The 16,603-nt window shown below is 37.8% G+C and overlaps 1 protein-coding gene across 2 annotated transcripts; it reads right to left on the bottom strand.

Annotated features, from left to right (window-relative positions):
• Window positions 1-3,118: 3,118 nt before the first annotated feature.
• LOC139474673 (uncharacterized) lies at window positions 3,119-14,410 on the bottom strand. 2 transcript variants are annotated; one of them, XM_071257770.1, is made up of 8 exons: window positions 14,016-14,410; window positions 10,012-10,306; window positions 9,642-9,782; window positions 9,101-9,322; window positions 8,091-8,369; window positions 6,391-6,987; window positions 5,980-6,180; window positions 3,119-5,786 (listed from the first exon to the last, which is right to left on the bottom strand). In XM_071257770.1, exons 2-8 carry the CDS (start codon window positions 10,289-10,291, stop codon window positions 5,479-5,481), a joined length of 2,028 nt encoding a protein of 675 aa, XP_071113871.1. In that variant the 5' UTR covers window positions 10,292-10,306; window positions 14,016-14,410; the 3' UTR covers window positions 3,119-5,478. The 2 variants fall into 2 exon arrangements, with proteins under 2 accessions (XP_071113871.1, XP_071113872.1); XM_071257771.1 differs by lacking the exon at window positions 14,016-14,410 and adding an exon at window positions 13,776-13,885.
• Window positions 14,411-16,603: the final 2,193 nt, after the last annotated feature.

Below are 16,603 nucleotides of genomic sequence, written 5' to 3'. Positions count from 1 at the left end.
ATCTTTTGCTATTTCAACAGATGCACACAATGTGACGTTAACCTTTCAAAGTGGTGACCCTTAGCAGATTTTGATACGAATAAATAATCCCCAACATAACGGAGTGAAAATCTTTTGCCGATAGCGGAAATCGAATTTGAGTTGTTTTGGTTCAAATTCCAAACGTCTGCGACAAACAACCGCCACCAATTTTGATGATATAATTTCATGTTTCAGTAAAAGTGATACACAATATTGATTTGACACAACAATAGCACATAATTATGCTTATCGCCTGTCTTCAACCAATCTCCGAGGTGGTGTTGTTGAAATCCCTTTTTCAATATTGATATTTATATGATGTGTTTTGTGTGGAATGTAAAATCTGCCTAGCAAACACACAACGGTATCTCAAGGGTATCACAACGTTGTGGATAAGTTGTGCAATTGTAACGTTGTACCATAATGCATGACATTGCGACAACGTTGCATTGCAACCAATTGTATCATATATGTCTAATATTTATATTCGTATCAACATGGAAACTATTGTCAGATCAATATCTATATATTTACGTTGTAGCAGTGTTTCTGGATGAGTATTGCTTTAAAATCACATAAAATAATTTTTAACTCAAAACGTTATATTATGACTTAAATTGGTGATTTTACTTTTAACCTTCTCTATACAATAAAACCGTTAGACGTATATATTTTGAGACTATAATTAATTGAAATGTTTCTACATCGCGCTCTTGGCAAATTTAGAGAATTATCAACATAAGGCCAAGCCTGTTACGTGTACTTGTAGGTATGTTGTCTGGTTCTTGAGGAAATGATATTGCCGACTGTCCTCTATTAGATGGCATTTCATTACAAGTGCTTGTCTATTTCAAAGGCAGGAAACGGCTGCGTTTCCATAATGCCGTTATGGAACTGTAATAAAGTGATCGCAGTAAAACTGACATTACTGGTGGTCAGTGATGTCAATGTATTCGAGCATCTTCTGAGCCAATGTACGCGAAAGAGTCATGCAGTATTTTGTCACGACATATGCAGGTCTCGCATGTCACGAACAAGATGCAACCCCCATTTTACACTTATTTCGAATGTTTGTGTACCAGGATGAAAATCTGCGGTTCGAACTAAAAAGACGATCTAGTTTATGACTTTAATATTTTATTATACGAATAACGTCATTTCTGTGTGGAGCGTGTTAAAAGCAACATATATAACGTACGGGGTTTAATATAAGCTGCCAAACACACTCACATACACACGATATACAAGTGAAACAAGCATGAAATACTCATATCCCCCGCCAATATGACATGTCCGGTTGTGTGCAATGCGTTAGCTCCTGTGAACTATGTTCACTGGGCCTTTTTGTAAATGGCCTAATTGCAGCACTAAAAAAGTTATTACTGGTGTTGTTTTACCATCTGCAATTTATGATAGAATATGTAACTGTGTTTGTAATGAGTAAGGATGAGACATATGGACGAACAACTTCTTTATTACAATTAGGAGCGATCGGTGTAGGTTCTAACACCGTTATCAAGCAAGTGAAGAACAGAGTATGGTTGACAAGATTATATACAGGATAGGAGGCAGTGTTTATACGGTTGAGTAGGTTTAAGATCAGTTACACTGTTGTACTTGTAAAGAGTTGTGTTTCTTCATGAAGTTAGTCAGTGAATGCAACAACCGTGTCCATGCAATGCAGATATTACATACAAGAAAGGAAATGTATTCAATACTGCGAGATGACATTATGTGCCAAGTGTGGAAATAAAAATGGTACGGTTTTCAAGATCTGCTCCGGAGACGAGGACTACCGCCATTTTAGTCTGAATCAAAGTCGTTGCCAAGGAAACTCGAAATTTAAAAAAAAAATCTATCTAAAGGCACCAGGTCACCACTAGACCTATCTATGTGCCAAGTTTGGTGAAGAAATATGGTACGTTTTTCAAGATCTGCTCCGGAAACGAGGACTACCGCCATTTTAGTCTGAATCAAAGTCGTTGCCAAGGAAATTCGAATTTTTTATTTAAATCTCAAACTATCAAAAGGCACCAGTTCACCACAAGACCTATCAATGTACCAAGTTTGGTGAAGAAATATGGTACGGTTTTCAAAATCTGCTCCGGAAATGTGACGGACGGACGGAAGGACGGCATCCATTCCTATATTCCCCTTCCACTTCGTGGCGGGGGATAATAATCTTGAAAGCGACGTTGAAGCCCATTACACCTCACCCCACATAATATAACCTTGCGGGGATCCGCATAAGTCCACTCGTGTCTTCTGACGTTGACGTTAACGAAATTAGTTCAAATGTAGTTTCAAATCCCGACACGTGCTTGCATTGGTAGTGTTTTGTATTTTGACATGTTGCTTTCCCTTTCTAAAACATGGCAGTGTGTGTGTGTGTGTGTGTGTGTGTCTGGGGGGGGGGGGGGGGGGGGGGGGGTACATGTGTGTGTCAATACCCCCAACCTTTTGCTAAAGTGATTATATTCCCCTCTTGTCACGAAAACGCTCGTGCCAATTATGCACGTATGTTAACTGACGACCTCCAGTAGCAAACCATCACGTGAATGCCATCCAAGAGTACTGACCATTTCCTCCATAGAGCACGTTGTTTTCCCCCTCATAATGCCAACATTTTCTGTTGATTATCATGTTTCACCTTCCTTTGTTTTCTTCATGCATTACCATCACTCAATATCTCTTTGTATTTCTGTAATAATCTTTTATTTCGTAATAGCTTTTACGTTTTTGTAAAGTATAATATGTTTATGTGTATAAGAGTCTTTAAAAAAATGATAAAGAGCAAAATTGATGCAAAGTAAATGCATGTGCTATCTGCTATTTCTTTAAGAATAGTAGGAGATTATACGCGCGAAGTAAAGTCAATGCAGAGGAGGGAAACATAATATATTGGTGCACCTTTATCCACACAAGTGATAACAGAGAAGTGCGCTTTAGATACCCACTCCTAGTTATTTTGCTAACAATTCGAAACCTATGTTCAAGGTTATACTAGTAGTTAGTAGATATGGATCAGTGCACACCACAACATCCCAATTCTCAGTTTGAGTGCAAGGCATGAACAGTCTTCATTCGGATTGCCTGGTCGTCTTGACAAATGAAGGACGTTCAAATTTAGTTTTGTAGCCAAATGACTAAAACGTTAAGCATTTCGTTGAATGCCTAGGGGGCATAGTCATTTTGCTAAATGACACAAAAGGTTTGGTCATTTTAAAATGCCTGATTGACTGTAACACTACAAATAATGTTTCGAAATATATTTGGTAAATAAGCCACTAGAATCTGTGTCATAATTGCTTGACAAATACCATTATGGGCCAAGATGTTAAGTAACTTTTTAATGTTGTAAATTTTTCTAAAGATATAAAATACATTCTGTAATGAAAAACAAACGCGTGTCCGATATATTCATATCTACAAAGCGTCAAAGAAAGAAAAACGGTTATATTTCATGATCTTCAAGTTGGGATCCGGTTTCGAAGTGATCTTTAGCAACCAATGCTTGTCTTAAGAGGCGACTAACAGGAGCAGGAGGTCAGGCTCGCTGACTTGGTTAATGCATGTCTTCGTATCCCAATTATGTAAATCGATGCTCTTGATATCAATCACTGCATTTTCTGGTCCAGACTCATGTATTTACAAAGCGCCGTGATATGATTTGTTTGTTTGTTTGTTGTTTAACGCCGCACTGATCAATATTCCAGCTATATCACGGCGGTCTGTAAATAATCGAATCTGGACCAGACAATCCAGTGATTAACGTCATAAGCATGCGCCGTGATATGACTGAAATATTGCTCAGTGTGGCGTTAAAACCAAACAAAAAAAACCCTTTATTGATGAGCATTGATGCAGTTAAACACGTACAATATTGTGAATATAATGAAAACTAACAAACATGTCTATGTATATCATACTTAATGTCATGAAAACATCCAAAGAATGAACATCTGCATTCAATGACGATCGTAAACGATAATATATGCACTATTGGCCATTAAGCCATGAGATGTCATATATAACGTAATGTATCCAAGTACAGTAGCCCTCGTTGGGTTTTCCCGTGACATTTACACCCACACATATAGTGAGCGTTTGTCAAGGCATGTATACGTAACAAGATACAATTTTCAATCATATACACACAATGTATATTAACCGTCAACGCCAGAGAATAACCAGTCTCGATTATCAGACGGAAAAGATTCCACTGGGCGGAAAAGACAAAACAGCGGGGAATGTTATGAGGATGGATCACTGAACATGTCTTATTAACTTACTTTCAGTCCACAAATTGGACTTGAGTTGTTTTATCTGTATGTTTCATTAGGCATTCGCCATAATAAATTATATTATTCACATTATTTTGGAAAATAACTGCAATACCCAATAATTGCATTTGTGCCAGTTAATTTTCAGATAATGGTCTAAGGGAGACTTACACACCAGCCATATATGCGAGTAGTTTTCAAAGGGGAGTAACTCAGTGGGTATTTTATTGTCTACATGCTCTTGCATTTTAAAACAGACAATGTCCCGACCTTTATCTAATGATCAAAGTTTAATAATAATCATTAACTATCTCTGTAGGATTATTCGCATTTAGAATGAATTCAGTGATACTGTAATCGTATTCGTGTGAATATGTATTGCTGCTTGTTTTCATTCCTATTCCAGGATGATGTCAAGTCTTGGGCAAGTATGCCCAGGAACAAATTTCTGTTTCAACACTCAAATTGTGGTAAATGGAATGCTGTTGGACAGGGATTAGTACTGTACTAGACAGTATTTCAGGCCTACCCTCAAGGCCCTTTGGCCCTTTGGTATCTTGCTGGTTCTGGAGCCAACGAAGACTCCTTATGTGTTTTCACATTTGACTGTATGGATTGCACCCTCGGAGACACGTTTACTGTGCTGTCCTTCACCTTCAGTTTGGCTGTCAGCATTGTTCAGCGCTTCCCAGCCCAAACGTTTTCTCCATTACCCTGTATGTTTGTTTTTCCCAGTACTTGTCATTAAAAAAGCCGCGTCCTAACCTCCAATAAAGTGTTCCTTTCTTTATATTTATCAGGTTAATCTTAATAACATCAAGTTAAAATCAAAATGCTAAATCCTAAATTTGCTTTTGTCAGACACCCTGATCTTTGTAATATTATAAAAATTGTGAAAAGCATACTCGACAATAAATATTTTTAAACAAAACGGAAATCTTTTAAGGAGGTTATTGAACAGCGAATACTTGTATGGGACTTTTTGTTATGAAACAATACAATTGAACAGACTATTTTCCTTTTCTGCATGAAATACTGAAGTCTTAAAACAGTACAGAACACACACAGGGAACAACAAAACAAGAAGGTACCTTGATCCCTAACTCTGAACAGATGCACGATCATTTTCCCCTAGCTCACAATGAACTATCATATGATCACCATTTGTCAATTCTCACATTTGATCAGCCGTTGATGAAGGAAACTGTTGCCAAAGTTTGTTCAGAAACTGGTGGGTTTCTGGCCTCATCATACCTTCTACTTTATGTCCAATCCCTGCTCCCCCCATGTTACCTATTAAACTCTGCCCTACTGCTGTTTGCAGCATCTTTTCCATTTTGTCAAGTCTGTGAACAATGTCTGTCTGTTTTTTACTCTCTGCTTCCTTTGCAAGCACTTGAAGTCTCAGCTGGTTTCGATGCTTGAATTCTTCCCATAAATCCTTCCTTCCTGTAGCTTTCAGTGCCGCCTGCATTATTCGCTCTGAAAGGCAAGTGAGAGCTAACACTTTACTTAACTGATGTTGGAAAAAGACAATAGAGATTTATGGTTACTGTATCGTCAACAGCGGTATAAAATATTAAGAGGGACTATTCCATAGACCCGTCATTAATTTATGAAGAGATAATGTCAACGTTCAGTCTTGTCTTAACCATTCTGATAACATGATGCATACCTATTTCATCGTTGGTATTCTGCCCAGTCTTTTCCAATTCTGATAAAAGGATGTATTCATATATCCTATGTCTGATGTCAGGGAGTTGAACATTCTTGGGTACTTTAAATTCAGCACATACTTTCTTTCTCCCCTCATCGTCTATTCGCTTTCCAAAGTCATGCACAATATCCTGCAATAATGCGTCAAGAAACAGTAGGCCTGTAAAATAAAAAACAAAAGTCACAATTTTGCGAGACGCTGATTGCATAGGAATATCAAAATTAGCACATGCATAAAGCCAACTCTTGGAGACACATACAGAACCAAAAATGTTGTAACACATACCAACTTATTTTCGCCCCTGCTTTTAATCATACTGTCATATGGTGTACGCTTGTAACATCCATAAATCAATGTGAAGCTACATACCAAAAACCATGTGGACAGCGATAATGTGTGACCTCAACACTTCAAGATCGAGTGCTTCCAGGCCGACAAGGCTCAACGCAGCGGACCTGTAAGCGACGACATCATTAAAGTTGTTTTGAACGGCTTGCAGGGACACCATCGATGTTGCCTTGAGGTTGTCAATTTCAGTTCTCCCGGAGTTCCACGCAAGTAGTTGTACAGCTTCAATTAGCTCCTCAATGGCACGATGGTCCTGAGAAGATCGTTTTGCCCTTTCAACAGCTGCTGCAAACCTATCTCGGATCTGCTTTTCACTAAAGGATTGGATGTTTCGCGAGTGAGGTAAAGCTCTTATGCATAATATTTGTTGTGCCTGGAATTGCAAACTGACCATCAAAGCATGAAAGAGCCTGTTGTTCCATGTCTGTTGTTCTGTCAGGGTGACTTTGGTTTTCTGAAGACCCCTTTCCTCTTCTTGCAGCATGTCCTTCAACGTTTCATTTGACATCTGCGTCTCCCATAGACAGTGCTTCACCATTTGTTCTGATTCCATGTGGTTTCTCAACTCTTCTTGTAATCGTCGGACTTCCGAATTGTCTTTAGTGTCGCCGATATTCCCTGACGAAGAATATCTCATGTTTAATGTACTCAAAACAAGAAAAGAGCGTCATCACTATCCCCGGTCATGGGGCTCATTAGAATTTTCTTTGTTCATATGGTAGTAAATATAAACTATAAAAAGAATCCACTAAAGCCAAAAGAAGAAATAGGCACCATGGGCCGCTTTATGTTATCAATAAAAAATTATGAAATGTGAAATTAATACACACAAAAAGTCCCTTCTCTGGAAAAAATAACTCTTGATAGGTTAACTTCAGCACACGTACCAAATAAAATACATGGATCAAGGGCCGTAACTGTGTAAAGAAATAATTTGCAGGACCAATTTTGGACCTCTCTCTTGACAAGCATCTCTTCGATAAGCATGCAAACTTTCATTCACGAAACTACAGTTGTAGTCCCCATTGCACCCATTTGTACTAAGGGGGGCACGGGTGGCCCAGTCGTCTAAGGCGCCGCGATTCGCTGTGCAGAGTTGCGTCCCTTGGACAGGCTAGAAACCTATGATTGTGGGTTCGAATCCCGATTCGCCCCAATTATGTTTCTAGGTTTGTCAGCACCATACCCGTGCTCGTGGGTTTCATCGAAGTGGTAAACGTCTGAGACCTGCATCACTTCGGGCTTTCCTCCCACATTAAGCTGACACGCCGTGATATAACTGGAATACTGTTAAAAGCGGCGTTAAACCCAACTCACTCACTCACTCACTCATTTGTACTAAGTAAAATAACATCGGTCAAGGGCCGTAACTCTGTACAGAAATAATTTGCGGAACTAATTTACGAACTCAGTCTTGACGGGTAGCTCTTACATAAGCATGCTAACTTTCATTCATGAAACTTCAGTAGTTTCTGAGAAAACTTGTTCCCATTGCACCAAGTAAAATAACATGGATCAAGGGCCGTAACTCTGTTACAAAATCATTTACAGCACTTCGTGGCGGGGGAGTGAATCAATGACATGTTGATACAATCATGTGTCGGAAGGTAAAGATATAGTTACGACAGCAAATATACACAACAATAAGTGTTACTGATACCAAATCTCCATGAGCAGTGTTTGCGAGAATACAAAATTTAATAGCTGCAAAGACATCCAACCTTTTGATATGGTGACCTTCCTTTTATGAATGATATAATCAACTCCCATGTCCGTGAGCCAGGTGAAGTCATCAATCTGTACCAGGAAGTCAGCCGCCTCTACAGGTAACATGATGGTGATTATGATGCTCTCAGAAGGTTCGACGCCTGCCGGTATCACACAGGACGGTGGCACCCCTACATATCTGGAGACACGGCAACATATGTCTTCTATTGAGATGCTTTTGAAAGTTTCAAGGCTTCCTTTGACATGGAATTTGGAAAAGGCAAATCCATTTTCTGAAATATAACCTCATAAACATAAAAACTCAAAACAAATCTGTATCGATTATATTGATCATCTATATCCTTTCTCCTTATACCGATTGTGATACCACCCCCTACCCCGACCTATGAGCAATGTTTAATCGTGAAATAGTCCCTGCTATGTTTTTCATTGTTCTTTGCGAGTAATCGAGAAGCTATCTATCTATATATGTATTAGACGATGAATCCTGATCAGTCGGACAATCTGATTTTTCATTCACCAAAGTTATTATCAGTCTTCCAATACATAACAACAATAAGAATTAATGATTGGACTTATAAAACGCGTCTACACCAGAGAATAATCAGTCTCTATTACCTGCTGAAACAGATTCCATTAGGCGTAAAAGGAAAAAAAAACAGTGATGACAATTATATGAATGCATCACTGAAAATCAGTGATGACACTAGGTGTCGGCGGAATGGTTTTGAGCTTCTCAACTCCGCACCCAGCAAAGCTTATGCCACACGTCGGCATGCACATAATCAGACAATCCAGTGAGATGATACAAACATGTATGATACAAAATTCCTTCAGAATTCATGAATAGTGCACAACAGGTAAAATCAAATGTTTGCCCCAAATTACTACCTCAGCATAATGTACAATAGTGTTTGTTTTTTTGGAAAAGAAATAGTGTACTACTCTCCGAATAGTTGAGACGATAATGTCATATAGCACAGTGAATGTCTTGTCGTCCTACCTGGCTTCTCTTTTGGAGTGAAGAAATGAATTGGTTGATTGACCATTGATCGTGCATAACCTGCTACAGCATTACATTGCGTCCTGAGACCAACACGCCATAGCAGTGCCTGTAGAAACGTCAAGTTGTACCGATTCAGGATTTGTGTTGTCATGAGGTGTCTGAAGAATCTGGCTGGAGTGGTGAACTTCTCAATTACCTCCTCTGGGCATCCATTTTCACCTGTTAAAACAAGTGTGTCGCTACAATCTACATGCCCTGAGACCTTCTGAAAGACGCTGACATGTTTTACATATTACAAATGGGAATTACATATTACAAAGGGAATTATTGTTTGTTCAGTGGCGATAAGAGATGTTTGAATCTCTCAAAAGGATGCGCTCGTAAAATCTCGTCTTCTAAATAATGGCAAGAACACGGACTGTTCAAATACAAATATTTGTAATTTAACTTGTACGACGCGGTCAAACAGCATATTTTAAAATATGCTAACGTTCACCATGTTGACTACGACAAGTAGAATATGGATATATGTACTAACCTATCACGAAATGCTTCATTCTGTCAAGTTGCTCAGATTTGATTTTGTTGTCACATGTAATTTGGTCTATCAAAGATCTCAGTTCAAAATCATCAGACGGGTTGAAAAAGATGTTGTCCGTAGTCCTCTCTCCTGTGATATCTGATTAAGAATGAAAGAAGTAATCATTCTCATGGCTAATACAGTGCCTATTATGGGCGCTATACATTGTAATCATGTTTCAGTTTTTAATTAGTAAACAAGCACGATTAATATTAAAAATACACATGAAAATATAACACCAATATTAGAATGTGTGTACATAAATTCTTTGTCACTAGGTGCTAGGCATACATGGAACGTTAAATACGAGAGTATGACCATCAATTACCTTGGTCGAGTGGTGTCTCTTGTAGAAGTATGTAAAGGTCAGGCTTTAATGTCTGAAGAATGTCACAAAACACCATGTAACCATGATTTCCCTTCCTCTTGATATATTCCAGGATGCAATGGATCTGCTCCGACTGTGGCGACAGTGATCGAACAGCGTCACATTCATCATCGCTGAGTACGCCTTTTTCATACAATCTGTCCACAAGAGGGAGAGCCTGGAGGTTATCTTTCAACTTTACATGATTCTTGCGCAGTCGTTGCCTTTTATCTGGGTCCATTCTGAAGTGTGATACCTTTGGAGATAAGGAGAGAGTGATTATGGTTTTACGCCGCTTTTAGCAATATTCCAGAAATACCACGGCGGGGGACACCAGAAATGGACTTCACACATGGTAACCATGTCGGGATTCGAGCCGGGTCTTCGGCGTGACGAGCGAATTCTTTAGCAACTATGCTACCCCACCGCCCCAAGGAGATAAGGAAACTATTTTAAATTTATGCATTGGAACAACTTGAGAATTATTTTCTCCAGTCGTGTCCACCTGCTGTCGAAAACGTGCATCCAGAAACATTTTTATGGTGTATGCCTCTCGAACACCTGACTGTAACTCCACATTCATTCGTGGTATAGCTTTTCTGAAAGTTGCTTAGTGTTTGTTCCCTTTATTGTGATAGAGATACGAAATATCCCGAGACGTTCTCGAATTACAAGTGATGGTATATATAGAATTTTATGCAATTATATACTTACAAGTTATCCGATCTTAACTTTTGTAATAATATGATCACATGATCACCTAACTGGGTGTATAATGAAAACTAAACCCTCCATTTGAGCATGATCTGTTTGTTTGTTTGGTTTAACGCCGCACTTAGCAGTATTCCAGCTATATGACGTCGGTGTGGAATTAATCGGTAATGAACATACAATTTAGTGTTTGAATTGATATCCCCGTCGTCGGGGTTCCATGACAACAAAGTCACCGAGCCTAACAACGCGATCCATTTAGTCGCCTTTTACTTCGAGGTTATAAGGACCTATTCTAACCTGAATAAATTTGAAAAAGGTGCAATTATGGAAAACAGTGTTGTTTACTTAATAAAATTATGTCTTCAGTTGTATACATGTTTCCACAAATATTTGTACCTTTAACGAAGTCCTGAAAGTGATGAAACTGCGAGATATGACATATCAGCAGATCAATTACTGGGTTAACCTTGATAGATTTATGAATGAAAAAATGTGCTGAACATATGTTGTGCCGTATAGAGACATATAGAAACATTTTATCTTTGGACACACGAGTTATTAGGCATGAAATGTTTACCTGATACAAGAGACGGCATGTTACTTTTTATTCATCTATTTTATTTTTATTTGACGGCTTTGGGTTCTTGAGTGAGTGAGTGATTTTACATCGCATCGGCAATATTGCAGCCATATCGCGATGAGAACAAGTTTATCATTATAAAATACCTGTCGACAAAGGACAGTAAAACAGTAAGATAATTATCACATTGTAGACATAAAACTTACCTGAGCAATATTAAAACAAAGAAGTTTTCAGTGTATTAGTTATTAGAAAGTAAAACCAGCCTATAGACCACTGGTAACCAAAGCTAGACCACCTAACTGGGGATCATGGGGACTTACATTACTTTTGCTTCCTGCATGATTCCCAGCAGGATTTATGTCATCACGAGTGGTTGTATGACATATTAACCAATATTAAAAAATCAAAACACAATCAAGGAATTAAAACACTAGTTGATATTAATTACTTCAATATAGATGGATTTATGTGCCACAGTCAGGGGGACAATAACTTTGGGTTCTTGAAGATAATAAATGTAGCTATATAGGCTTTGTGTACAAATCAGTATTCATGATGTACTTAAAATAATGTTTTAAATATACGTTTGTTTCATCAGTGTCCGCCACCTACAATAAGTATGTTGTATCTGGAATATGTCTTGTCACACAATAAATCATCACACATACTACATGCGTTATCCTATTTTCCGCGAGTTTGAATGGCTGACGTGAAATTACATTTTAATGCAATTATTACAAGACAACTACAGAAAATACTTGTGACCAGGAAGTGCTGGCTTTCCGGAAGACATTCCCCGTTTGTAAATAAAATATCAGCAAATCCCATGTATGTGACTGTCTTAAAACAACAACAACAACCCTAATGTGAACTGTCAATAAATCGCTATCATACGAGAAACGTTCAGAGCAGTAAGATTTGATAACACCATCTTCTTCATGCTGTTCCTCCGAATCGTCCATAAGTTTCTCGTCTGCCTGACATCGATCCATAGTTTTTTTCATGTTAATCTACATTTTATGCAATAAAGGGTGTCTGTCATATGTTGGGAGAAGAATTGAAATACCTTATAATTATCTAAATCACCAGTCCAGAGCACAGTTTGTAACTGCTAAAACAACGTTCTTCCATTTCCATTAGATAGCCATTTAGTTTTTATATAACATGTGCCTTATTACTACATTTGCAGTTATGATTTAAGGCTTGCGAGCCTTGCATACGTGTGTCCTAGGATGTCAGATTTACAACTCTAGTGTTTGAAGGAAATCATCGTTAAAGTATTCGAAAGTATGGATTATTACAGAACCCATGCATGCAACAAACTGTCCTTTAATACCGACGTAGATGTTGAAGCACGGTTTATTTGTTTCAAACTGATTAACCTGGATTAAAATATAATAAGCTATAAACAACTATAAAATACTCAAATACATCGCTATATGCTTCGGCTGAACAGTATCACCTGTGTTTTTCCTTAGTCTATTGCAAATTTTAAGTTATGGTCTGAAATAACAAACATATTTTATGTCTATGATATAAAGTTGTTTGTGTTCGTATGCAAAACTAATCCACAATAAACTAACATACATTATCATTCTTTACAAATATTTTCGATATTCAAATTCTTGAATTGTTAACTTCCTAATATTTGGTATTATTATCAAACACCTTAATTGTTTACTTTATTACTATGGGTACAAGTATGTTACGTTGAATGGGAGTTAAAAATGTATTTGCGATATTGTTAAACCATATGTGTTTCCTTTTGGTTTGAGGTGTTTTAAGGGGAAATGTTTTTATAAACTTCTAGTAATTTAAATTTTGCCCTTTGGTTTTAGATTGCTTTATCAAACCGTGGTTATAGTTCTGGTTATTTATCCACAAATCATTTGCAGCACTTAGAATAAGAAAAATGCGATGTGATTTCTTGTTACACAACATGATCATATAATTATAATATTATTTTAGTCATCAATACATTTTATTATCCCAGTAACTTTTGACTTTGACTACACATGTAACTTAATTTGATTGTCATGTGTGTGCGTCATAGTAAGTAGCATAACCTATTTAACTAGTTTGTGACGGGTTCCAGGGTTGGGCAGGAAATGCTGAAAAATATCTTTTCGAGGACATCTGGTAACATCACCACTAGTGATAGTGATTAATAGCTCATATGCATATAATGCAGTCGAAATCATACAATGTACTCTGCATACAGGAAGGATTGGCATCTTTGTGCTCGATAAATGACGGATGTATACAAGTAATATCGAATATATATAGTGCGGCTTTATGCATTTGAAATATGCCACAATAAGCAGGAGTATATTCTAGAAAGTGACAACGCAACATCAATAGTACATGTATGATATTCGCATTTTACATTATCAAAATATTAGAAACACATGATTACAAAATATGTTACCTGTAAGTGTCGATACCGTGACGTTTCTGGCGTATGTTACAATGACGATATATGTATGTATTAGTTTGTTCCTTCAACGACAATACAAAGAGCTAACTCCAACATGGCCGGCTCTACATTTGACTGCAGCTAGTTTTACAAGAAGGATTTAAATAACTTAAAGTAATACCCTGAGATTCATCTGTTAAGAAAATTCAGCATTTATTTAGCCCAAAAGTTAAAAATGAAATAAATACTCACGATCGTTAACTTCTCGACAGGTAAGTTTGTGCCACGGTCAAGATGACCTCAGTATCCCCATCGGGATTGAGTGTAACTATCAATACAATATCACGTGACACTGTCGCGTTTGCAGTCGATAAATTTCCGTGAAGTGATAAAAACACCTATATCAGTCATTAATCATTTCATATAAGGAAATATACGTGACATGAAAGTGTCACAAGAGAACAATAGTTGATAGTTTCATCTTTCTGAGAAGTGTCTGACACCCTATACGGACACAACAGTATAAGACCTCCACCATAACTGTGTTAGACTTGTACGGGTTAATCCTCTCTGTTATTGCTCACGCAAGAGCATTTCTAGGAAGTATGAATGACGAGCTTTCCCGGAACTCATAAGCTTTGTTGATATCCATACGACTTCGCGCGTTGTAGTTACTCACAATCGATACACACGGTCATGTTGTTGCACGCCATACATTCAGCAGGTATCACAATGCAAACACTCCCCTACATACTTCAGTGAACAAGTGAAAAGTAGACTTGGTAATTCTGGAAGGCTGCTTAAACCCACTATGTTTAAGTAAGCACTGTGTTACCAGCTGTAGTATCAATGAAGATACTGCTGATATGCTTTTGAAGGAATAAAGAGGTTGACATCCAGAAGTCAACTCTTAATTCTTTAACTGTAACATTATCAATTGTTTTACATGAGTTGACGCACATAGCTTCCATTCTATGTAATGTAAATCAAGGAGATCAAAATAATAATCAAGTCAGTTAACACCAGCTACTGCTTTATATAACGTGGGACATTGAATGACACTTCTATTTCAAAATATATCTTATACAAAGAAAATCAAGTAACTACGTGTATAAGGCTGACAGTAATAATACTTATTCTTTATGAAGGATGCAAATATGTTCCTTATGTATGCATAATGTTCCTTATGTATGCTTAAATTGAAAATATTCTTGCTCGATATCTAACCATGCCTTGACAATGTTTGATATTACTTTACTGACTGTACAAAAAGCGTAACTGTAACATCAAAAACGAATAAACGCATATCGGATTATATAACTTAAATCCTTTCTAATCTCATGACTCAATATCGTTTACTGTTTTTCTTATCTCCCCAATTGGCACTGAGTGTTCCAATGCATGCATTTGAATCTTACCAGAATGCCTTTGGATATCAAATATATGAACACGAGTCGATAAAAGTAGTAGAACTCCGCGGTTGTGCAAATGTTTTCTACTTTACTAATGAGCGTTGATGTAAATATTTTGACAGACCAACATAAAAAGACACGAGGGCGAGATTCTCTTTATTACCCAATATCATTCTCAAGTACTAAATCCGGTAATCAAGTTTACTATATGAAATTAATGTTAAATATTGATATTTGTTAAAAATGTCCGTGTTTACTTGAGTACGTAGTATTGTTTTATACATTGGTGAATTTGGATTATGCCGAAACCATCACTTTATTCATATGAATGAAATCTGTATATTCTCAGGACCTACATATTGCTCATGTTAGTTCATAAATTATGAATCGCGAGTTTGAACGAAATGTTCTTTTTCTCGAACGAAATATATACTGATACCAAGTTGCACTTGCAATGAAATACTGAAAGTGTGTCGGAAAAGCGGCGTTCTTATATTTAAACTTTGTAATTAAAAAGTGACCTCACATTGTAGGTTTGTTGTAAAAATATACTCACACGCAAAAGAAAAGGAAGTGTTTTTAAGCAAATAGGTAACAAACACGGAACCATAAGCTGATACGAGTTTTAGCATGTAGTGAAGGCTGATGGTGTTATCAATATTTTTGGTTGCATTTTGGAAACCCCGAGTAAAAACGAAACATAAGAAACTTATCGCCAAAACACACCATTTCAATGAATATATGAGTATCATGCACCAATTTCTCGCGAAATCGAAAATGCACGAACTGTCTCGAACTGTAGTGGGTATAAAACTGTGGCCGATTCTTGGACCTACCACTCCTTGGTCAACAATGCCACGCCTAACTCAAATTCACAGAAACCAGGCTATCGGACGTTTGGAAGCTGGATAGTCTGTCCAAGATGTTGTCCGTCATTTCAACGTTAACAACACCACAATTTACCGTCTCCTGCATCGATACAATGCTACACAGACCACAGATGACCTTCCTCGGAGCGGTCGTCCTAGGGTCACCACACCTCGACAAGATCGGCAGTTTACCCGTCAACACCAGCGACATCCGTTCCTAACTGCAAGTGAAAGTGCTCGACAGACCATAGGAACACATAATCGACACATTAGCCGGGACACTGTGATCCGACGTCTCCGTTCCAACAACCTCAGATGTCGCCGACCAGCACTTAATCCTGTTCTCCAACCACGGCATCGACAAGCACGACTTCAGTGGGCACAGAGTGAGTGGATGCGTGTCATCGTCTCTGATGAAAGTCGCTTTTGTGTCTCCGATGCAGACGGAAGAGTCAGAATTTGGCGGCGTCGATATGGGCAGGGATTAGACTTCATGCGAGACTCGGACCTATGTGCTTTCTGAATGCTGGTCAATCTCATTAAAATCAGATCTTAGTTC

This window comes from Haliotis cracherodii, unplaced genomic scaffold, assembly GCF_022045235.1.
Source record: "Haliotis cracherodii isolate W230 unplaced genomic scaffold, xgHalCrac1.p SCAF_3, whole genome shotgun sequence".
Lineage (NCBI taxonomy): Eukaryota > Metazoa > Mollusca > Gastropoda > Lepetellida > Haliotidae > Haliotis > Haliotis cracherodii.
The sequence above is the reverse complement of the archived record's forward strand: the minus strand, read 5'-3'. Positions and strand labels throughout refer to the sequence as shown.

Excerpts from the sequence above, each read along its gene's own strand:
- LOC139474673 (XM_071257770.1), bottom strand. The coding sequence starts at position 10,291 with ATGGACCCAGATAAAAGGCAACGACTGCGCAAGAATCATGTAAAGTTG. Across the intron at positions 9,783-10,011 it reads AGAGACACCACTCGACCAAG|ATATCACAGGAGAGAGGACT; the intron begins GTAATTGATGGT and ends ATTCTTAATCAG. Across the intron at positions 6,181-6,390 it reads CGCTGTCCACATGGTTTTTG|GCCTACTGTTTCTTGACGCA; the intron begins GTATGTAGCTTC and ends TTTATTTTACAG.